The 23,367-nt window shown below is 43.0% G+C and overlaps 1 protein-coding gene across 4 annotated transcripts in view; it reads left to right on the top strand.

The window, feature by feature from the left end:
- Nucleotides 1-23,367, top strand: part of ZEB2 (zinc finger E-box binding homeobox 2) — a 138,004-nt gene that overhangs the window by 109,169 nt on the left and 5,468 nt on the right. For all 4 annotated transcript variants that reach the window (XM_077861613.1, XM_077861612.1, XM_077861614.1 and 1 more), the window contains 6 exons: nucleotides 7,435-7,623; nucleotides 8,278-8,492; nucleotides 11,147-11,255; nucleotides 12,220-14,189; nucleotides 15,618-15,798; nucleotides 23,119-23,367. The exon at nucleotides 23,119-23,367 is cut by the window's right edge and continues 5,468 nt beyond it. In XM_077861613.1, the coding sequence (XP_077717739.1) occupies nucleotides 7,435-7,623; nucleotides 8,278-8,492; nucleotides 11,147-11,255; nucleotides 12,220-14,189; nucleotides 15,618-15,798; nucleotides 23,119-23,367 (2,913 nt within the window). The remainder of the gene's footprint in view (nucleotides 1-7,434; nucleotides 7,624-8,277; nucleotides 8,493-11,146; nucleotides 11,256-12,219; nucleotides 14,190-15,617; nucleotides 15,799-23,118) is intronic.

The raw sequence follows: 23,367 nt of genomic DNA, 5'->3' as shown, positions 1-23,367 counted from the left end.
ACGGGACCGATTCTGAGCTGCTTCCCAAAATCGTTTTGCTGAATACCTTATTTAGCCAGGTGTTGCAGACAGCTGAATTCTCAGGGCATTGGTTCTTAAACTGGGTGTGCATCGAACCCCCTGAAGGGCTTGTCAAAGCACAGACTGCAGATTCCATTTTTGAACAAGTTCCCAGGTAATACTGATGCTGCTGGCCGGGAGCCCACGTTTTGAAAACCACTGTCCTAAAGTATCCTCAGGTGTTACCTGTTTCTGCAAAGAGCATACAAGAAGAACACTGAATTGCTGGGCAAAACACCTTACTTTATAAACCCGTTGTCTAAAGTATAGGGACACAGTCTAAGAATCTTTTCAGTAGGATACCAATTTCAAAATTTTAGATTACACGGTAATGTGAAAAATAAATACGTACGAACTTACTTGGGATTCTTCTTTTAAAGACGTGGATTCTGTGTCTGTACATAGCAATCAAAACTGTCTAAGGGTTAGTGATGTCTAAATTTTGATAGTCACAGTCCCTCAATGTAGAACCTCACTTTAAAATTATACTGTGTCCCTGACTGAGCTGCTTCCTGCTGTTTGGGGAGATATTTGATCCTGCAGAGTTCCCACCCCCCTGTTCTTTCTGCCACTCTCTTTCCTAAAGTTCTTACACGTTGGGGTCTCTCTTTAGCATCTGAGCATGTGTTCCCTGGAGAAAGCCATGTTAGAGCAGGCGTGGAGAGACCCACCCAGATGCTGTGCTAGTTCCCAAGAAGAAAAGACAACTTTGTCACTCTGGAAGAGCCCTCCGTGGCTTTGCACACACCTCTGTAGCAGTCGGAGGCTCTGCTGGGCTGGCCGCATAGCCATGTAATGAGAAAAAGATTGTCCTCTTCCCTTAGTGTTGTTTTTAGATATCTGGTGCCAATATGTGTTTTGGAAGCCTTCTACTGAAAGGCACACATGCATTTTTAATGATAAAATGCTTATATTCATTAATTAGTCAACTTTAAACAAAGTAGCCATGAGAATTTATATACCTCAACAAATGCTGAGTATAGGCTTCTTTATTTTTTTTTAATTTGAATTCAATCAGCCAAAATATAGTACATCATTAGTTTCAGATGTAGAGTTCAATAATTCATCAGTTGCATATAACACCCAGTGCTCATCACATCACGTGCCCAGCACCCAATTACCTGATCCTTCCCCCCACTTCCCCTTCAGCAACCCTCAGTTTGTTTCCTATAGTTCAGAGTCTCTCACAGTTTGTCTCCCTCTCTGATAACTCCCCATTCAGTTTTCCCTCCCGTCCCCTATGTGGGCTTTTTAAAAATTCAATGCAGAGACTACATTGAAATTAATTTTCTATGTTTTCTTATCATCTACAATGTCCATAAAAAGACTATTTTTCTGACAGATGATGAATATAGTTACCTCGATTTGTGATTACTTCTTCAGGTCCCTTTGCCTTGACAAATGAAGTGATCAAAAATCAGATTATATGATAAATGCATAATTTCTACATTATACTGAGAAGTATCTATATATCTGTATCTATATATTCCTTGTTATACATTTATATATTTATATGTCTGTAAATTGCAGAACCGCAACCATTTCATATACATGTCTCTCAATATGAGAATCACAGAAGCAGAAAAATAATTATCAATCAACACCATTGTGTCTTCATCCCAAAGCACACTCTCTGGCAATAGTAGGTCCTCAATAAATAGCTATTAAGCCATGGGGGTGGATAAATTATTGAACTCGGTTTTTTACATGTATTTACTTCAGCTTTTCTAGACCCTCCAAGAGATTTTCTTTTCTGAAAGAGTTATTTATTCATTTTATGTTCATTAAAATGACTTTGTATAATATTCAAACACATTTCTTCAATTCTTTAATGAAAATTGAAAACACGCTGGGTACAAGATCAGTTAGAATAGAATACCTGCTTTCCTACATGAACACATGCTCCTTATAAATAAAGAAAATAAATGGCAAGGAGATGGAAGTAAATAGAAAAAAACAAACAGATAAAGAGAAGAAATAAGTATCAAGGTCTCATTATGACTTAACTATTTGTAAATGCTAAGCAAAACTCACTTTTAAGGATCTTTGAGAAAGTGTCCTGAAACCTCCATGGGAGGTGGCTGATTTGAAGATCAATATATCTCTCTTATTTAGAGCTCTATTAACATTGCTTGTTTTTTGAGCAATAACTTTAAAAGTCAATCCATATTGATATTTATCATTATTTAAAAATATCAATATCTAAGATAGACATAAAAGTATTTATGAAAGTATCATTAATAAGCAACATTAGTAAGAGGGAACAACATATTGACAGGAAACGTGAGGCTTTTCTAACTTGAAGCAACCTAGAAATTTATCCTAACGATATTAAAGTACACATGGTGATGAAAAAAACATTTTTAATTAATGAAATTTTCCGTTTTGGATACAGAAAAGTTTACCTGACCTTAGAGAAGGTTGAGACATTTCTAAGGCACTAGGGTAAATTTTAGGACTAACTGCAAAATCTCTGGAGAAGATATAGGAACACATTACTTTGAGGTTTCTTGTGAACTTTTGTTATGGTTTGATCATGAGTATCACACAAATATCCTTTGTCAGTGTGTTTTGGCAGTTCTAACAATTAATTACAGATTTAAAAAAAAAAAAAAAAAAAAGGAAAATGAGGTGGATTTTACACCAGAAAAATGCAGTGGGGAATTCTGTAACTTTCTAGTGAATTTTCTACCTCATTTCTGGGTCCACGATGCAGTGTTGCGAAATCTTTGTGAAAACCAAAAAGGTAAATTTCTGTCCAGAACCAAAACTTCATCCTCCTCAACAAGTTTCAGAATAACCTTTTGTTCAAATATTAATAATTAGGGTGATTTTGGCTCTCAGAGACTGAAATACACATAGCTTGAAGTGGAAAGGGAGTTTTTCAGCTCACAGAATCTAAGGAGGTTTGACAACAGAGCCACTGGAAGGACACAGGTACGGCTTGGCCTCAGCAGCAAATAGAGCTAGAAATATACTGTCCGGACTTGCCATCTTGTCTTTGCTTTTCTCTTCTCTCTGTGTACCTGCTTCAGTCTCTCTCTTCATTAATCTTCTCACACTACATGGGATATATCAGTTCCTTTGTTCTACATCTAATAGCTACGGGTCGCTTGAGGGAAATAAACGTTCTTGGTGCTCCCTTTGGTACAAAGTCCTAAAATCACAAGGAAAGGATTTGCTGACTCAGCTGGATCCTTTGGCTACCCCAGTTTGGCCTGGAGAATGAAAGACTAAGAGAAGTTCACTTTAGGTGCAGATTAATCCACCGTGGATATTATTAATCCACAGCAATAACCAGGCAACTCCCTTGGGTACCATGAAGTCTGACAATAGAGAATATGGGAGCCATTCCCAGGCAAAGGAGACTGTTGTGCTACTGGGCAGGGAAACTGTGTGTTACAAGGACCTACAGCAACACCAAGGGAAAAAACCACATTATATCTGGGTCGGTTATACCTAGACTAGTTCATGGAAGTCTAGACTAGAGCCCACGTAAGTGACTGTACATATTTGAGATCTATAGCTAAATAGCATACCTATTCCTCAAGAAGAAAATCCTAATGAAGCGAATAGATTTAAATGATTGAGTGTTATCTTCTTCATTAAATTCTTTTTGAATACTCACCTGAACCCTATTGAACTCTTGCAAGTATTTATGGTCATCATTACGTAGTTAATCACATAATTGTTCTAGAATTGCCTGAATTGCAGGTCTGAATTCCTAGCTCAACTGTGGGTATCTTATCTTATGCTTCCTTTTACTGGAAGACTTCTGTACCAAGATTAGTGTAAAGCACATAATTTATTCCACATTCATTCTATAAATGATTCCTGAGAGCCTACTAATTTCTAAGCAATATACTCAAAGCTCAGGGTACGAAGATGATCAAAGATGATCCTTAAAGAGAGCATATGATTTGAGGACTTTTGTCTCGGTCACACTTGACATCGAAATCTAGCATAGGCAAATTCGATCTAGCAAGTGAATTGCCTCTCCAAATACCAGTAGTGTTTCTCGATGCGGTTTAGTTCGCCTATCCAGAAAAATCAGAATTTTCCTCCTGTTGAAGCCAAAAGGCTATTAATGCAAATCCCATTGAATTTGCATTTGGTTACATTTCTGATGGAAACATTCATATGCAAATGAAAATTCATGAAAAGATAGCCAGATAATTCAAATAGTTGCTGAGATATCAATATAGAAGTAGGATGTTAAAATGTCCATCCATCCATGTTTACTAGGTTACACTAAGGATCGTCGAGTGGGTCAGTGTTCTTAAAAAGCTTAAATTAAGTCATGCCTTAAACATTTGACAGCATTCTACTAGGCCTGGGTTCAGAAAGGAGCAGTTAAATTACTTCCTGCTGCCACAGTGGTGAAAAAAAAGCCCCTGGTCGAATCAGTCAGGTTGTTCCAAAGGGGTTCATGTTTAATCCACCATTTTGTCCCTTCTATCTTTTCTTGCATTAAAAACAAAAGGTGATTTTTGATCGATGCTAAGTCATTTTGATGGTCCAAAACAAGGAGCAAATGGTTTGTGCGGGTTGGCAGTTCTTTGTACTCTCTAGAGATTTAATGGTGCAAGTTAAATGACACCATCACATTCACTATCACCAACAGTGATTCGGAAAGTATCTATGGCATCATGAGCATACCAACAGAAAATTGATCTTAATCAAGGTTCATCTTCTTCTAGAAGATTTACGACTTGGGGGTGACTGGCTGCCTCAGTTGGTGGAACATGCAACTCTTGATCCTGGGGTTATGAGTTTGAGTCCCACGTTGGGTGCAGAGGTTCCTTAAAATTAAAATCTTTGGGAGGCCTAGGTGGCTCAGGGGTTGAGCATCTGCCTTCAGCTCAGGACATGATCCCGGAGTTCCAGGATCGAGTCCCGCATCGGGCTGCTGCATGGATCCTGCTTCTCCTCCCTCTGCCTCTCTCTGTCTCTCATGAATAAATAAAAATCTTTCAAAAAAACATAAGATAATAAAATAAAATCTTAGTAAATAAAAGATTTAAGACTTAAGATTATGAGAAAAGATTTAAATAAATTTCAAGATATAAAATCATCTCCTCTTACACATTCCAAACCTGTATTTGAAGGAAGTACAGGTGTTAGAATCAGACAGTTGCTCTTGTTCGACTTTTAGAAGTTGGAGTGGCAAAAGAGACTGTTTTGAGATCACACTATTCAGGATTGCTAGCGCTTAGTTTGTCTGCAAAGTGTGATGCTCCCCAGTCTCCTTTTATTTGATGCGATGTATTAGTTCATAGTTTCAGGTGTTTTTAGAGTTCTAGTGCCCCTTACTTTGGTGACTATCACCTATCATCCATCAGATTTGGAAAGCCCGAACCTAAGATAAGATCTTAGCCTCCCCCTCCCTGGCACACCCAATCCTTCCCCCAAGCCTAGTGTTTTTACTTGTCAGTGTATCTCTCAAATCTAGCCACTTCTCAGTCTCCATCACCAATTCTTTAACCTTTATCTTGGCCTGGTTTATGGCAAGAAACTCCTAACTGGTTTCCCAGAATCAGCTTTTCTTTTCCTTACAATCCCTATTTTACGATAGCCAGAGTTGTCATTTAATAATGCAGATAATTCCCAATTTCACCCGGTCATCTTCTTGCTTAATACCCTTCCATGGCTTTCTGTTTCTCTTAGAAGAAAACCCAAACCTGTAGCAGGACGACCACCTGCCTCTTGTTCTGGGTCCTGCCTGCCTCTCCGCCCTCCCATCGTATTGCTTCCCTTCCACTGTCTGCACATCAGCACTCTCTGTTTTGCTGGTGAAATGCACCGTGCTCCTTCCAGTCCTCGCATCCTTGCACGTGCTGGCTCTTCCCCAGCTTCTAGAGCTAGTGAACTCCAAGCTTTCTCAATTTAAGTTTTCCTGATCTTCTAGGCTCCATCAGCCACCCCCCCCCCTACTTCTTTCATATCACCACACAACTTCCTTTCATAATATTTATGTGAGTTTGTAACTTTTTTTTTTCTCGAGAAAAAAAAAATCAGTTGTACTGATTGTTCTCATGTCTTCCTGAAGGATGAAACTGGATGTTTTTTGCTTTTCGAAACAAGACATGATACCTACCATACACCAGTCATTCAGTACTTGTCGAATCAATGGAAGGTTCCACTTTCTGTTCTTTTTATCTATAATCCACAAGTTCATGACAGTGAAAGCAACAATAAAAATGAAAATAAAAATAAAAATGGACTAGCTGGTCCCAACATCACCCTGCCACAAATTATCAGGAATATTTACTATGGCAAATAGTATATTATCTTTTATGGCAGAGAAAGTGAGGTGAAGAATATAGGGGAATCGAGGCTAACTGGTCTCAGAAACTATGAAAGTGGGGCTCCACCATTAACCGTACTAGCAAAGGACCTTTATTCATCTACTTACACGGTCTTATGCATAAAAATGTTTATTGAGGATATTTAAGCCACAACTTACTTCAGAGACATACCTAGAGGTTTCAAATATACAAAATCTCGTGACATTGTGGCTGAAATGGATTTGTGACTATTATTCATTTCATGGAATAGATTCATAATTACAAAAGTTAAAAATCATATCAGAATCACACAGCGGCACAGCCAGTTTCTTTTGCTTTTGTGAAGTATTTCTGTTAATTCTGTTGTATTTCTTTTTGTGAGCTTCATTCCATCTTCAGGCAGCTTTAAAATGCTGAGCTAAATATTGAAATTATAGGGAAAGATAAAGTGCCACATCCCATGATTTCTTAACAGAGTCCCATTATTATCTCTCTAGGAATATCTATCCTTTTGCATCTGTGTCAGATTGTGTAGTCCTGGCCATCTGTGATGTGCAGAGAGTGGAAGGTTAAAAGCTTATATTTAGCAACAGGATGTATCTGTGGTTAGGCACGTTAAGTTTAGTGGACAATAAAAAATTAAATATACCTTTCTTGAAAGAAAAGGAAGTTTTATACAGACTGCTAAAGCAGCTTTGAGCTCATGTTATCTCTCAAGTTTCTGGATCTTAGAATGTAGCTCTGTTTTTTGTTTTGTTTTGTTTTGTTTTGTTTTTTAAGTTTTCCCTAGAAAACATTTCAAAATGTCTTTCATTCTTTGTGAATTCTGCGGACTAGTATTCCAGGGAGAGGAAAATAAGATGTGCCTATTTAGCTTGAAGCCAAGTGTCCTCTTTTCTTTGCATATATTTGCGAGAATAAGCATCCCGTCACCGATTGGTCATCTGCAACACTTCTTAGGACTAAACTAGGTATTGGGGGGTCTTTCTGCAAGTCAACAGTCGGCGCTCACAGTGATGTCAGTGGGCTCGGGCACCTGGGAGGAAGGCCCCACAGAGGCGTTGATGGTGTCCTTTTCTGATTCCAGTTAAGAATGCAAATTGCACATCAGACTTTGAGGAATACTTTGCCAAAAGAAAACTGGAGGAACGCGATGGCCATGCAGTCAGCATCGAGGAGTACCTTCAGCGCAGTGACACAGCTATCATTTACCCAGAAGCCCCCGAGGAGCTGTCTCGCCTTGGCACGCCAGAGGCCAATGGGCAAGAAGAAAATGGTGAGGCTGTAATTCATTTTTAGCCACTCCACTGACCTCTGCAGCTGTTACAATTACAAATGCACTACATGCCTGGGTGTTTACCTTAAAATTCGAAGAACAGCTGCAGAGGCATGGAATTTCATGAGCAAAGATTAGAACTGTAATTTTAGGGTATTGTGAAATTTTTTTTTTTTTGTCAGCAAATTTGTGTCATTTGTACATCCAATAAAGAACAAGAACAATTAGAGCCTATTTCTCCGAGATAAAAATATCGAAACGGAGTCCAATGTTTCTGAAATATTTCACTTTTGAGGAACAAAAAAAGTTGGGACGTGGCGGGGGGACCCTCCTTCTCTAGCTGCCACCTGAAGGGCCCTCTCCCGAGTCCCACGCGACCCAGGGTTGCACCACCAACCGCCAGCCACCTGGAGAGAATGTCCTCACTCATCAGCTGTTTGAATTTCCCCCCAAAAGCTCCAGTAATTAATTAACTCCCGGGCGCAGCGCGGGCAGGCGGGCCAGGCCCGAGGCCTGCGCGGCGGTGGTGGTGGCGCTCCCGGCGGGCAGATTGCGGCGATGCCTGTCATGCCATCCCGGGCAGGCGGCCCATTAGCTGCCACTGCTTCACTGACCTTTTGGCCTGCTCCTCTCCCTCTCGTCTCCCGGCTACAGACCTGCCACCTGGAACTCCAGATGCTTTTGCCCAACTGCTGACCTGCCCCTACTGCGACCGGGGCTACAAGCGCTTGACATCCCTGAAGGAGCACATCAAGTACCGCCACGAGAAGAACGAGGAGAACTTTTCCTGCCCTCTTTGTAGCTACACGTTTGCCTACCGCACCCAGCTCGAGCGGCATATGGTGACGCACAAGCCAGGGACAGATCAGGTGGGGGGCTGGCTTTAAGTGATTTCTTTCTATAATAACCCCTTAGAGAAACGATATTGCTTTGATTGGCAATCATTATTAATTTTTCATGGCATTTTGAAGATGCAGATCTTTTAATGGTAATAGCTTTAATTGAGGTCTAAATGATTTTTTGATGGTCTCTTCTAATATGATTTAATAGTCTTATGTTCACGATCGAATGAGTGTGTTAATTTCTAATTTAGAAATTTTATTTGCACTTTAACTTGACTTCAGTTTCATTTTTATGTCCCACCAAAAGTGAATGAAATCGTGGCATTTTAATTATACATTATTAAACATCTCAGCAATTTTAATTCCATTTTTCACCTAGTTTTTACTTGGAAAAAAAATTTTTTTTTTTTTCCCCTATAGGATCTAAGTCAGAGTGAAGGAAGTGTGCATTTCTTTCATTCGCCACATAACACCTTCGGTTGCTTAGAGTATTTTTACAAGCTGCTACTAGTTTACGGAATCTAATGAAGTGGCTTTAAAAAAAATTCAAAAAGGCATATTATACGTATGTGTATATATAAAATGAACCAGATTGATACTAAACTATTGGATGCACATTTAAAACGGTCCCTTTTGATTTGCATGCCTGTGGCCCAATGTTAAGATTGTTGTGCCCCTTTTGGCTTATTTTGTGTGAGAAATAAAACCTCTGTCTCGAACAGGTAAGTATAGCTTCTTAAATCCTTCAAACGTTTGCACAGGATTGATTCACAGCGTCCCTTACGTGTCTGAGCAAAACCGCTCTTTCTGTCCTCCTGGGAGAATCGCCTGCAGATTGATATTATGTGTGTGAATGGCAAGAGGGATGGTGGCCTCAAGTCCCAGCGGCTGGCCTGCTTGCAGATCCGAAAGCCTGCCCGATAAGCCTTGCCACCATCTCTGTTTTGAAAATTATTCAGCGAGATATTCTACAACACTCTTACGTTTCCTTTCCTTGTGGGCATGGTTTTCTTTGAATGAGGAAAATGAGGATGACCGGACGTAATCAAGAGATGGCGATGATACTATATCATGGCATTTTACAGTTGCAAAAGAACAGCTCGTGGAAACCGTCCCATTAGATCCGATTGGGCCTGTCACCTGAATGCTTTTCAAAGTTCAGTTACAAAAACTATGCTCCCATAGTTACGCTTATGTAACAGTTTATCTCCCCTTGCTTATATGCACAAGAACTCTAGGAAAAAAAAAAGTGCCTAGATATTTATCTAAGCATAACCGCTTTAAATTTCACATGCAGAAGTGTGATTGTGTTGGCGCATTATGAATGGTAGCTTTGGTGTTGAAAAGTCCCCTCATTTGCTCATGGCATTTACAATTAGTAAATTAAAATGATTGTATCATATTAACAGTGGCACAACTAAAGTTTATAGTAGTCCTCTGAGGGCTGTGGGGGGAGACAAAGCAGCTGTTGCTGTTTGTTTATGCAACTCAGCAACATATGAGCGCTGGTCCCTCAATGGCGCTCGGCGGGCTGGGCTCCGCTTGATCTTTGAAGGTTGCTGCTGTTTGAACAAACCTCCCTGTGTCCCATGTAACACCATCTGTCTCACTAGGAATGTGGGAAGATTCAGCACACCCTAGCAGTTGTCATACCGTTTCTGTGCTGTCTTTTTGCAAAAGGCTTTTGTGTCATTGCTGCTTGAAAAAGGCTGACCTCCTACCTTGAGCATCCAGAGTGGATGACTGTATTTTTTTTTTTTTTTTTTTTTTTTTTTTAGAATTCTAAGTCACAGTGCTTTTTTTCCCTTGTTCAAAAAGGTCAGCTGTGTTTGATTATATCTTTGCTGCTTTTAACTTGTCTTTTCAGCAAACTTTTTTTTTTCTTTTTTGTCCCTACTCCCTAGCACACTACTAAAAAGGAAAATGAAAAGTCGTTGAAGTCTTTCCTACTGGCCTGTGATAAAACTGCTCAAGCAGCTATAACCCGAGATGTTGTCTCTTACATTTTGATAATGAATCAAATCTGATATGCAGCACATCAGGAAAAACAGGGTTTACATTTGCTACTAGCCCAGTGAATGGGATATTTAAACATGCTTATCGTGTAATGAAATATTTATAGTCAAGAATTTTTTTTTGTTTGCGTATGCGTGCTTTTTTTCTTCTTCTTTAAAACTGATACTACTTTAGTATGAGCTATACTTCTACCGTGATACAGAAAATTTAATAAAATTAGTTATCCGCAAGGGGAGTGTTTTTTGGAGGCCATTTAGAATTTTCAGAATAATATTTATTTTTTTCCTTGACAAAAACAGTTGCATTCCAACAAGGGATCTTCAGATTTTAGAATGTGCCATAAACACAGAGAACCACAAACATCTTTACAATTATACTTTCTCATCTCCAAAGGCTCAAAGAAACATTTTGGAAAAGAGACTACAGAGATAATTCTAAAGCTAGTGTTGGACGCGCATGTGAAAGCACTTTTTTTTTTTAATTTGTTCCAATTTTATTGCCAACATTATCACTTTTATTGCAACTCTGAAAGACCGGGCAAATAAATAAACATGCACTCAAACCTTTTGGCCTGTCTGAAAAATGGAGGCCTTTTAAAAATATTTGTAACAAATTTCCTTTGTTCCTCCCGCACAACACTGATGTCAGTCCCTCTCCTTTTACAGCACCAAATGCTGACCCAAGGAGCAGGTAATCGCAAGTTCAAATGCACGGAGTGCGGCAAGGCTTTCAAATATAAACACCATCTGAAAGAACACCTGCGAATTCACAGTGGTGAGTAGCAGAGGTGCTGGTGCTCACATTTGCATTTTGTTTCATTAGGGGAGTTTTAAAAGATTGTTTAAAATTTACCCAATCCTGGTGGCAGCTTTTTTGGAACTACCCTTTTAATTTCACAAACTATGTGAGCCTGCTCTGCCTCCATGAGACTTGTGGTTCCACCAATGGCATGATCTCATAAAAAAAAAAAAAAGAAAGAAAGAAAGAAAGAAAGAAAAGGAGTGTTTATACTTCCTAAAAATTGCAAATGCTTTGATTTATTACAAAACCTAGAGGCTCCTTTTTGTCCTTTCAAACACTCCTCTACAGATTAAATATTTTTGACCTGAAGAAACTCAGCTGGCAAATTCTGAAGGGTATTCATTTTTGATACCTAACCATGAAAGAAAACGTTGAAGAATTTTGGATGAGAGCTTTTGTATGATAAATGTTCCTTGATTCCTGGGAGCTGTATATTACAGAACAACATCCTACCACTGAGATTTCTTCTTTATAACTATTTTGATAGCTCTGCCAAGCATTTTATTACCAAATTGGATGCTTTTCAAAGGACTAGTTGGATTGGTGGAATCAATGGAATCTCTACAGAGTTGATTAAAGCCATGGCTACACTTCCCTTTAAATACTGTGACATCTTTATTGTGCTATTGACCACACATTAATCTGACACTCTGTTTAAATAGGCGGCTGCCGATGGCAAGACAAGATTTGGGATCTTGGCTGAAAAAGGCATAGATAGCCCTCACCTTCCACTGCTAACATCTTGAGTTATGTTCTCTCAGGGTAGATAAAGCCCAGCAACAGTTATGGCCACATAATTCTAAGCTAGGCACCCAGAATGTAGAGGTTCCCCCCATTGCGTTCCTTCCATCTGGTTTCACAGATTCTTGCATTGGTAGACAATCGCCATCATTACCCGATCGAAGAAATGTAATGTTAATTTTGATTGTCATTTTAGGTGAAAAACCATACGAGTGCCCAAACTGCAAGAAACGTTTCTCCCATTCTGGTTCCTACAGTTCACACATCAGCAGCAAGAAATGTATTGGTTTAATCTCTGTAAATGGCCGAATGAGAAACAATATCAAGACGGGTTCTTCCCCTAATTCTGTTTCTTCTTCTCCTACTAATTCAGCCATTACCCAGTTAAGAAACAAATTGGAGAATGGAAAACCACTTAGTATGTCTGAACAGACAGGCTTACTTAAAATTAAAACAGAACCACTAGACTTCAATGACTATAAAGTTCTTATGGCCACGCACGGGTTTAGTGGCACTAGTCCCTTTATGAATGGTGCACTTGGAGCCACCAGCCCTTTGGGAGTTCATCCGTCTGCTCAGAGTCCAATGCAGCACTTAGGTGTAGGGATGGAAGCCCCTTTACTCGGATTTCCCACAATGAATAGTAACTTAAGCGAGGTACAAAAGGTTCTACAGATTGTGGACAATACGGTTTCCAGGCAAAAAATGGACTGCAAGGCTGAAGAAATTTCCAAGTTGAAAGGGTATCACATGAAGGATCCATGCTCTCAACCTGAGGAACAAGGAGTTACTTCTCCTAATATTCCGCCTGTAGGTCTTCCAGTAGTGAGTCATAATGGTGCCACTAAAAGTATTATTGACTATACATTAGAAAAAGTCAATGAAGCCAAAGCTTGCCTCCAGAGCTTGACTACTGACTCAAGGAGACAGATCAGTAACATAAAGAAAGAGAAGCTACGTACTTTAATAGATTTGGTCACTGATGATAAAATGATTGAGAACCACAACATATCCACTCCATTTTCTTGCCAGTTCTGTAAAGAAAGCTTTCCTGGTCCCATTCCCTTGCATCAGCATGAACGTTACCTTTGTAAGATGAATGAAGAGATCAAGGCAGTCCTGCAACCTCATGACAACATAGTCCCCAACAAAGCCGGAGTTTTTGTTGATAATAAAGCCCTCCTCTTGTCATCTGTACTTTCTGAGAAAGGAATGACAAGCCCCATCAACCCATACAAGGACCACATGTCTGTACTGAAAGCGTACTATGCTATGAACATGGAGCCCAACTCTGATGAACTGCTGAAAATTTCCATTGCTGTGGGCCTTCCTCAGGAATTTGTGAAGGAATGGTTTGAGCAACGAAAAGTCTACCAGTATTCAAATTCCAGGTCCCCATCACTGGAAAGGAACTCCAAGCCACTAGCTCCCAACAGTAACCCCCCCTCGAAAGACTCTTTATTACCCAGGTCGCCCGTAAAGCCTATGGACTCCATAACTTCACCATCCATAGCAGAACTCCACAACAGTGTGACGAATTGTGATCCTCCGCTCAGGCTAACCAAACCTTCTCATTTTACCAATATCAAACCAGTCGAGAAATTGGACCACTCGAGGAGTAATACTCCCTCTCCCTTAAATCTTTCCTCCACATCTTCTAAAAACTCCCACAGTAGTTCTTACACTCCAAACAGCTTCTCTTCTGAGGAGCTCCAGGCTGAGCCTTTGGACTTGTCATTACCAAAACAAATGAAAGAACCCAAAAGTATTATAGCCACAAAGAACAAAACGAAAGCTAGCAGCATAAATTTAGACCATAACAGTGTTTCTTCATCATCTGAAAACTCAGATGAGCCTCTAAACTTGACTTTTATCAAGAAGGAGTTTTCAAACTCAAATAATCTGGACAACAAAAGCACTAACCCAGTGTTCGGCATGAACCCATTTAGTGCCAAAACTTTATACACAGCTCTTCCTCCACAAAGCGCATTTCCCCCTGCCACTTTCATGCCACCAGTCCAGACCAGTATCCCTGGGCTACGACCATACCCAGGACTGGATCAGATGAGCTTCCTACCACATATGGCCTATACCTACCCAACTGGAGCAGCTACTTTTGCTGATATGCAGCAAAGGAGAAAGTACCAGCGGAAACAAGGATTTCAGGTAATGAGACCCATCCTTTAGCTCTGAACAGAGGACATGAGAATCATATATTACATTGTGTATGTGCATGTGGGGGGGAAAACCGTAGTGAAAAGCATCAAGCGATGTGTTTTCAGCAGACATAGCAGAGTTCGTTTTCACTTGAACCTCAAAACTGACTGGGCTAGACAAACAAATGGAGAATCAGTGGAACACTGAGCTGTGAAGGCACATCTGCCTTACAAAAGTCAAAGAACTTAACACTTATCTTTGAGGTTTTTTTAGATTGATCTGTACGCTTTCAGACTTATACGGCGGATAACCGTATTTGACAGGACTTACATACATGCTAAAGGTCAGCGCCTAGAACAGCCACATACTTGTACAGGTGTCCACAGTTCACGATAGTACACGTATAAATGGGATGTGTCCTGGGTTTTATAGAAAATCGGGTGTGTCGGAGAGCAGTTTTAAACATATTTCGCATGTTCCACTTGACTTTATATGTGCTTTTCAGACCAGTAAATAATCTATGGTTCGCAAATACAAAAGCAGGTATGTTTTAACAACCTGGGAGTATAATCCCTGTTAGCAAAACAGGAGCAGAAGTAGCCGTGCACCTCTGCAACAGCTGTTCCAGTATTCCAATTTACAGTACATCTGCCCTCTTTGTAAATGTATTTAAGCCTATTTAATCTCCTCTAATATTAATTAGTGCAGACGTAGTCTAAGAAAACTGAACTGTGAGCTCGCAAATGGAAATGTATGTTATCATGCAAGTTTGCACTCCTTTGGATCAAGACAAAATAAATATCAAGAAATTTAATAATTTACCGATCCACATTCATTATTGCTCAATGCTGAAGGCTGTTTTAACATAGATAGAACATTGATAAAAAGTGTTATTAATATTCCCTATTTCAAATTAGAAAATTAAATATAAAAATATAGCTTGAGGCCTTTAGTTGGTAGACATACATTTAAATAGATTGCATAATAATAACATTTTGTACCTAAATATAAAATTCAATTAAAATGGGGTTTCTACAGCTACAGATCATTTCTAAAGTTAACCATACTGGAAAAAAAAAAAAAAACACACAAATTCTGATGTTTGGTTCTCCCTCGTGGGTATTTCCTGATATAAAAGGAAAACTAAGGATTTTAGAAAATGTTATGTCCTTCTCACCTTCAGAGCTGACCATTTTCTACCCTTGAAAAACAATGGGCTCGACCATCTAGGGCGGAGAAGGTTTCTATTCTTGCCGAAAGGTGAGACCTCCTCCATTGTTCGTGGAAAGTAATGGGGTTTTCTTTTTAAGGAAAAATAAAAATGAGATTGATTAATCACAAACCCTTTTGAGGTTCTCCAAATGTCAGCCTACGTGAAGTTGTTTGGTATAAAGACGAAGAGGAGAGACTGTGTTGAACTGTGTGATTATATCACAGGGAGAATTGCTTGATGGAGCACAAGACTACATGTCAGGCCTAGATGACATGACGGACTCCGACTCCTGTCTGTCTCGAAAGAAGATCAAGAAGACAGAGAGTGGCATGTATGCATGTGACTTATGTGACAAGACATTCCAGAAAAGCAGTTCCCTTCTGCGACATAAATACGAACACACAGGTATGAGTGACTTTGACTAGCTAGTTAGAGCTTCCCGGCCTGCTGTACATTTCATAATATTTAATGAGCACACTGGTGCGACATAAGATGTAGCATATGCTGATGCCTTCAACAAGGAAGAAATCATGCTTTTGCCTAGCTCAGGAGGACTTTTTTGTTGCCTGTTTATTGGATCGTTCATGTGTTTATGAGTGTGCTTGTCTTCATATCTTTCCAGTTCATCTGTAAGCCAAATCCCCAGATCCCGTCAAAGGTATATCTAAGTGGCCAGGGCCATGAGATGCCGCGACACCAGCCAGTTATTGAAAACACGTTCAGGTTCTCAAGTTGTAATGACTCTATATACATACAAGTTTAATGAAAGATTCAGTCAGTATTAGATGTATTAGATTTATCACCCGAACTTCAAGTCAGCTGCGACTTGGAGGTGGTCCTGTTTCATCTTATAAATTGGGCGCGTTTTGAATAAAGCAAAAGTGTTAGCACTGCGAGAGGAAAAGGTAGAAGTCAAGTAAGATGCCAAGTGAGCTACCGAAACTACTTCTATTTGGAAGACGAAAATAAAACTTTCTAAATTTAATTAGCTTATTTCCAATTCCCGCATTACTAATTAGGAACAATTATACAGAGTTGACGAGATAGCAGCCTAGTTCTTCCCTATGAGTAGAGCGATAGTGGGTTGATTTTTCAAAAGAAAGGCGAAGGACCATGATGTGGAGCAACACGGGTTCCCACAACCCAGGATCTGATCTCCCAAGTGGGGCCACGCCTTTCTCTCCCTCCCTCTTCCTCCTTCCACCTTTAACCAGCAAGTCAGCCAACCGCGCCTCCCCCCCCCACCTCCCACCACTTTCCCCTCCACCCCCCATTCCCCAACTTTCCTTCTCTAGAAATTTGGCACGCTGCACTGGCCCTCGATGGGAAAAGAGACAGTGTAGGATCTCAATCAAAATATTGGCAGGGGGAAATTACATAAAAACGCTCATTTTAACCGAGAAAGTCTAGTATCAAACATTTTCATATAGAGAGAAAAAATTAGCCCAACAGTGCTTTGTGGGGGGAAAAGTGGTGAAAAGACAAAAAAGCAAAAGATAAAAGCAGAAAGGGTAACATGAGTACTTTCTTCTGTATTCTAAGGCCACGGCGCCCTTTTCAGTGATTGGAAACTATCCTTGGGGAGCACTCCCCCTCCTCCTCTTCCCTCCTCCCTCACTGGGCCTATGAGGGAGGCAGCCTGAGGGTGGGGGGGGAGGCTGGGTAAACAGTAGGTGTTGAGGGTATCTGTGAAGAGAACAAGGTCGCTAAATAAGTAACAGTACCCTTATGGCAGCCGCCTCAGTAATCTCTCTTTCTCCAACTGTCTGATACTGTTATTATTGTAAAAGTTCAACTGGCGCTAACTTTAAAGACAGCGTCGTTTGGAAGGCAAATCCCAATAGTTTCGATACTTGTGTGATGTAATTCCGTGTCTGAAATGCCAACATTTTCCTAATTTTGCCTTTTATCAGAGATATCGATAGATGTTTTCTTGAGGGCCACATCCTATTTAGATACTGACGAAGATATTTTCACATCTAAATTCAATATCTTAATCAACCTCAACTATATTTTGTATTTCATTATTCAGCTACAATAGGCACATCACTGGAGGCCTCTCTCCCCCTCTGATTGCTCTTATTAGATGACCATATGCAAACTCTATCGTTTGCTACATGGTGAGTGTAAAACCTCTATTTTAGCGAGGGCTGTCGTACATGTTGACATCCAGTCAGTATCTTTATTTCTTATAAATGAGATAGTCCATGAAGTTCATAGGCATGGAGACAGTCGAGAGACCCAAAAGTTGACAATCCCGGGGGTGCCTAATCAAGTTGCAAACTGTGCCGTATCTTAAAGAGGAAAAATAAAGTGTTGGGGTTCTCGAAGATGTGAGAAGATCTGCTGCCTAGAAGTAATGTATAGCAACGAGACGCTAACCATCCAATGGTTTCTTTAAACGTGTGATTAATTATCCTCCTGTTGGCTTCCTGGCTTGTCAGGTTTCCAGTGTGTTAACTTTTTGGTCTCTTGACCAAACATCTCATGACATCACTACTGTCCGTGTGTTAGGTTCCATCACCGTGTGAAGTTCTTCATGAATCCTCTAGCACCGGGTTGTATGTAAAAATGTAGTCCCTTTTCCTTCCCTAACTGGGCCCCAGCAGCCTTTTGTTTGTTTGTATCAAGTACTAGTAATACTTTGGGAATGTACTGAGGTGAACATTGTAGGTGACACCAGTCTTTGAGTCGAGGGTGGGGAAATGAGGCTGAATCGTGAGTTGACTATGTGCTGATTTTACAAATGTGTCCTTGATAAAGTGTGCTTGTTCCACCCGTCCACGACTTAACCTATAGAAGGGCTTAGATTAAGAAGGAAACTCTGAGCTACTTATTCTTGAGATCCTGGGCTCTCTTCCCTTGGCCTGTTTAATAACTGACTTCCTAGGCAGACACCAAAGACACAATGCTTAATTTTCCTCACCAACAGCGTATTGCTTGCTTGCTTGCTTCCTTGCTTGCTTTTCCTGGGGCCCGGGACCAGGATGGAGACTGGGTACAAGAAGGGAACACTCCACAAATGTTGGCTTCAGTGGAATTAGCTGTCATAAGCTAGGACCGCGGGACACAAAATCTGAAACTCCTGTTAGGCACCGTCAAGAACTCCTTTGTCTTCCACTAAGATTTAAATCTGACATTTATTGAGTACTTTCTCTATTGAGACATTGTGGTAGGTACGCCTAAACTTACCTTATTCAGAAAAGTGATAAGAATGTTTCTACTTTTGAGTAGATAAAGTCAAAGTCTTAAACAAATTACCAATTTTGTTTCTCAGTTGTAACATTTTTCAGACCACAAACCTTCCATTTATTAACTTCAGTTATCATTTTAGCTGTCAGGTGAATCACGAACCTTGAGATTAAGGGAAAAATACTACCCTAAAAAAGTTTTGATTCGCTCAATGTCAACTTGGATGTTTTTCTGAATCTTGTTCCTGTGGAAATTTCATTCCAGGAATCTTGATTTGAATCAGGTAAACCAAGCAAACAAATTTTAAAAAGAGATGAATGTCTAAGTCAGTTCCTACTTAAACTGAATTTCTTAGAGACTTACGGACGGCACTTCCAGTGAGCACTAGAATATTTAGTATGCGGTAGAGGTCAGTCCCCACCACCCGTGCCCCCAGATTCTGTCCTCTGCATGGCATGATAGCCGCACATTTCACCCCTTCAGACCGCCAGTTCATGATGTAGAATTAATATACTTCTCTTACGAGCGTGGGGTTTATTATCGATTGAATTCCCTGGGAATCGATTGCCTGTAACCAGACTATCTAGACAGTCGACTGCAGTTTAATGGGCAGCCCCCCAGCATTTCTAGCGGCGCTTGAAACTTGTCCTGGAGAACGTGTATTTTCTCTCGCTCTCTCTTCTCAAAATACGCTGCTCCGTATTTTGTTCCTTTGGAAAAGAGGGAGCCACGTCAGCTGTGGTGACTGTAGTGCTCGCTCACGATTACTCACAGCCGACCTGGGGAGTCACCCAACTCTCCCCCACCTTCTGTGCTCCTGAGCCGATGGGACACCCAGTGAAGGTCGTAGGACAGCTCTCCCTATGCATGCAACTAAAGCACCGAGAAATTTTTCATCCATGATATCGCTTCTTTTCCATTCAGATGTGCTTCTTCTTCCGTGGACTCTGGTCCTTTTCTTGCTTACAACTCGGGGAGTCACTTAACATGTATTGATAAAAAGCAAATAAAACGATCTACCATTAACGGAGTGCTTCCCACGTGCAGTCCTTGTACTAACTACTTCACCTCTGTTGCCTCCTTGACTCCTTATGCCTGGGTCACAAGTGAGGCCCCCAGGGACTTCCCTCTTAGCAACAAGGACCCTCATCCTCAGAGGTCTTAACGTGCCTGCATCGTGCAGCTGGTTGTGAGAGATGGATTTGAACCCAGGCAGCCAGACTCCAGAACCCATCTCCCCCATTCCGCGCCGTGCCCTCCTGTGAATGAATCCCCATGGTCAGAAACGTCCCATCCTTGCTCCTGGTAGCATCCCTTGCTCTGAGGTCCCAGTACACACGAGAGACACGCCATTCGTGCATCATGACTTGAAGTGTGCCCGAAGGCCAAACCTCTGTCTTTCTCCCAAGTAAATACTTCTGCTTCCTGTCAGGTTACCTTCCCACCACGGTGGTCTTGTCAAATGGAAGGGCACACCATCTTCCCGAACTCTCGGCACTCCACGGGATCCCTCTCTTCTGTTACTCAGTTTACCCCACTCAAAACACCTCTTCTAAGAGTCAAAAAGTGGTTCTTGTGTAGTGTGAATCATGCTTTTTTGTTTTTCTTCAGGCCACTAGCTGCCTTGAGGTAGATTACCCCAATCTTCCTTATTTCCAATACAATTAGTAGTCACCAACAAATACTTGTCCGATTTCTTCTCTTGCAGGTAAAGAACTTCCTATCCCAGTACTCAGTACTAGCCTTACCACATCTGTCATCACTACATTTATTATTGGACGTTCCAGCAAGATAAAGACCATTAATGAAATAACATATAGCCGCCCACGGCGTTTTCTAAATAGTAGCATGCCCTGGAGGCATTCAATAACATTATTAAAGAGATTTGATTACTAATTGAGATTATATATCACCACATAACTGAATACCTGAAGTGCGTAGAATGGGTTCCTAATCTTATAACATGACACTCAGCAAATGAAAATGGGGTTGAATCCACTAATGCTGGTTTTTAATTTAATCGGCTGGAATGCAAGTTTGTATTAGGAAATGTAATCACAGAGCTTCATGTGTGTTGTGATAGTGCGTAGCGCCCTACGTGACACATTTCTGACTTTTTTTTTTAACTCTGGAGCATCAGTCTGATAACTTTTTTTTTTTTTTTTTTTTTTGGTCCATTCTATTTTGGAAATAAACTTTTAAGTATGGCAGCTATGGAAGGTGTTGAAGGCATTCCAGTGCTATTTGTGGCCTGGAATCAACCAGATGTGTTTAGGCTTGGCACTAGTTTCATGTTCCAAACACTGGTTCGAAACTGCCTGGAATGCCAAAGGAAATACAGCATTCTCTAGCTGAGGAGTATCTTAACACTCCACCAGTGCCTGACGTCTCATGGAAAACTTTAGAGGGAACACACTCTTTGGGATTAGCTCAGCCTCTGTGACATCCCTCTCTCTACTTCGTGTTTCCAGAGCGATTTCTTCTCTAATTTTTATCCTTAGAATCATACGGCTGCTAAGACATTCCTCTTCACATCACCTTGCCTCTGTTTCTGCTCCTGCCTACCTGGGCCGTCCGCTCCCATGTGAGACGGAAAGTCCGTTTCCAAAAGCAACCGTTTCTGATGTTAAGAAGCTCAGGGTGGGGGACCCCTGGGTGGCTCAGCGGTTTAGCCCTGCCTTCGGCCCAGTGTGTGATCCTGGAGACCCGGGATCGAGTCCCACGTCGGGCTCCCTGCATGGAGCCTGCTCCTCCCTCTGCCTGTGTCTCTGCCTCTCTGTCTCTCATGAATAAATAAATAAAATCTTAAAAAAAAAAAAAAGAAAGCTCAGGGTGGGTGGGGGACCCTCAGGTGGCTCAGCGGTTCAGCACCACCTTTGGCCCAGGGCATGATCCTGGATACCCGGGATCGAGTCCTGCATCGGGCTCCTGTGTGTGGCCTGCTCCTCCTGCTGCCTGTGTCTCTGCCGCCCCCCCCCCCCCACTTTCTATCTATCATGAATAAATAAATTAAAAAAAAAAAACTTAAAAAAAAAAAAAAGGAAGCTCAGGGTGCATGCTCCAGTGCCAGTGATGATGCCGCCCGCATCACTCTTGCGGTCCTTGCTTTCTTTATTATTATTGTTTTTAAAGATTTTATGTATTTCTTTATGAGATAGGGGGGGAGGTGCAGAGGCCCAGGCAGAGGGAGAAGCAGACTTCCTGCGGGGACCCGATGCGGGACTCAAACTCGGGACCCTGGGGTCACGCCCTGGGCTGAAGGCAGATGCTTAACCGCTGAGCCGCCCCCACCCCCGGGGGTTGCTTGGGTCCTTGCTTTAAACGAAGGAAGGGAGTCGCCCCAGCACGATGCGGGCTAAGGTGCTAGAAAGTTCTGGTTCAGTGAGACATCCTTGCAGGGGTGCGAGGAGGCGGGCCGCCGCCTGCCCTCGGGGTGGAGGGGGGCATCCCACCCCCTCCCAGTGCCCAGGGACGCTCCCAGGGGTGGGGGGGCGCACCTGTCAGTGAGACATCCTTGCAGGGGTGCGAGGAGGCAGGCCCCGCATGCCCTCGGGGTGGTGGGGTGCATCCCAGCCCCTCCCAGTATTCAGGGGCGCTCCAGGGGGCGGGGGGGGTGCACCTGTCAGTGAGACATCCTTGCAGGGGTGCGAGGAGGCGGGCCCCGCCTGCCCTCGGGGTGGGGGGGTGCATCCCAGCCCCTCCCAGTATCCAGGGGCGCTCCTGGGGGGGGGGCGCACCTGTCAGTGAGACATCCTTGCAGGGGTGCGAGGAGGCGGGCGCCACCTGCCCTCGGGGTGGGGGGGTGCATCCCAGCCCCTCCCAGTGCCCAGGGGCGCTCCCGGGGGGGGGCGCACCTGTCAGTGAGACATCCTTGCAGGGGTGCGAGGAGGCGGGCGCCACCTGCCCTCGGGGTGGGGGTTGCATCCCAGCCCCTCCCAGTATGCAGGGGCGCTCCAGGGGGCGGGGGGGGTGCACCTGTCAGTGAGACATCCTTGCAGGGGTGCGAGGAGGTGGGCGCCACCTGCCCTCGGGGTGGGGGGGTGCATCCCAGCCCCTCCCAGTGCCCAGAGACGCTCCCAGGGGTGGGGGGGCGCACCTGTCAGTGAGACATCCTTGCAGGGGTGTGAGGAGGCGGGCGCCACCTGCCCTCGGAGTGGGGGGGTGCATCCCAGCCCCTCCCAGTATTCAGGGGCGCTCCAGGGGGCGGGGGGGCGCACCTGTCAGTGAGACATCCTTGCAGGGGTGCGAGGAGGCGGGCGCCACCTGCCCTCGGAGTGGGGGGGTGCATCCCAGCCCCTCCCAGTATTCAGGGGCGCTCCAGGGGGCGGGGGGGCGCACCTGTCAGTGAGACATCCTTGCAGGGGTGCGAGGAGGCGGGCGCCACCTGCCCTCGGGGTGGGGGGGTGCATCCCAGCCCCCCCCAGTATGCAGGGGCACTCCCGGGGGCGGGGGGGGCCGCACCTGTCGCGGGGCGGGGGCGGGGGCGCCTAAGCCGCTCGTGTGACCCCGGGCTCTTGCTCTCCCCCCGCCCAGGAAAGAGACCGCACCAGTGTCAGATCTGTAAGAAGGCGTTCAAACACAAGCACCACCTGATCGAGCACTCGCGGCTGCACTCGGGCGAGAAGCCGTACCAGTGTGACAAATGCGGGAAGCGCTTCTCGCACTCGGGCTCGTACTCGCAGCACATGAACCACCGGTACTCGTACTGCAAGCGCGAGGCGGAGGAGCGCGAGGCGGCGGAGCGCGAGGCGCGCGACAAGGGCCACCTGGAGCCGGCCGAGC

Source organism: Canis aureus, chromosome 20, assembly GCF_053574225.1.
Source record: "Canis aureus isolate CA01 chromosome 20, VMU_Caureus_v.1.0, whole genome shotgun sequence".
Taxonomy (NCBI): Eukaryota; Metazoa; Chordata; class Mammalia; order Carnivora; family Canidae; genus Canis; species Canis aureus.
This window is presented reverse-complemented; position numbering and strand designations above follow the sequence as displayed.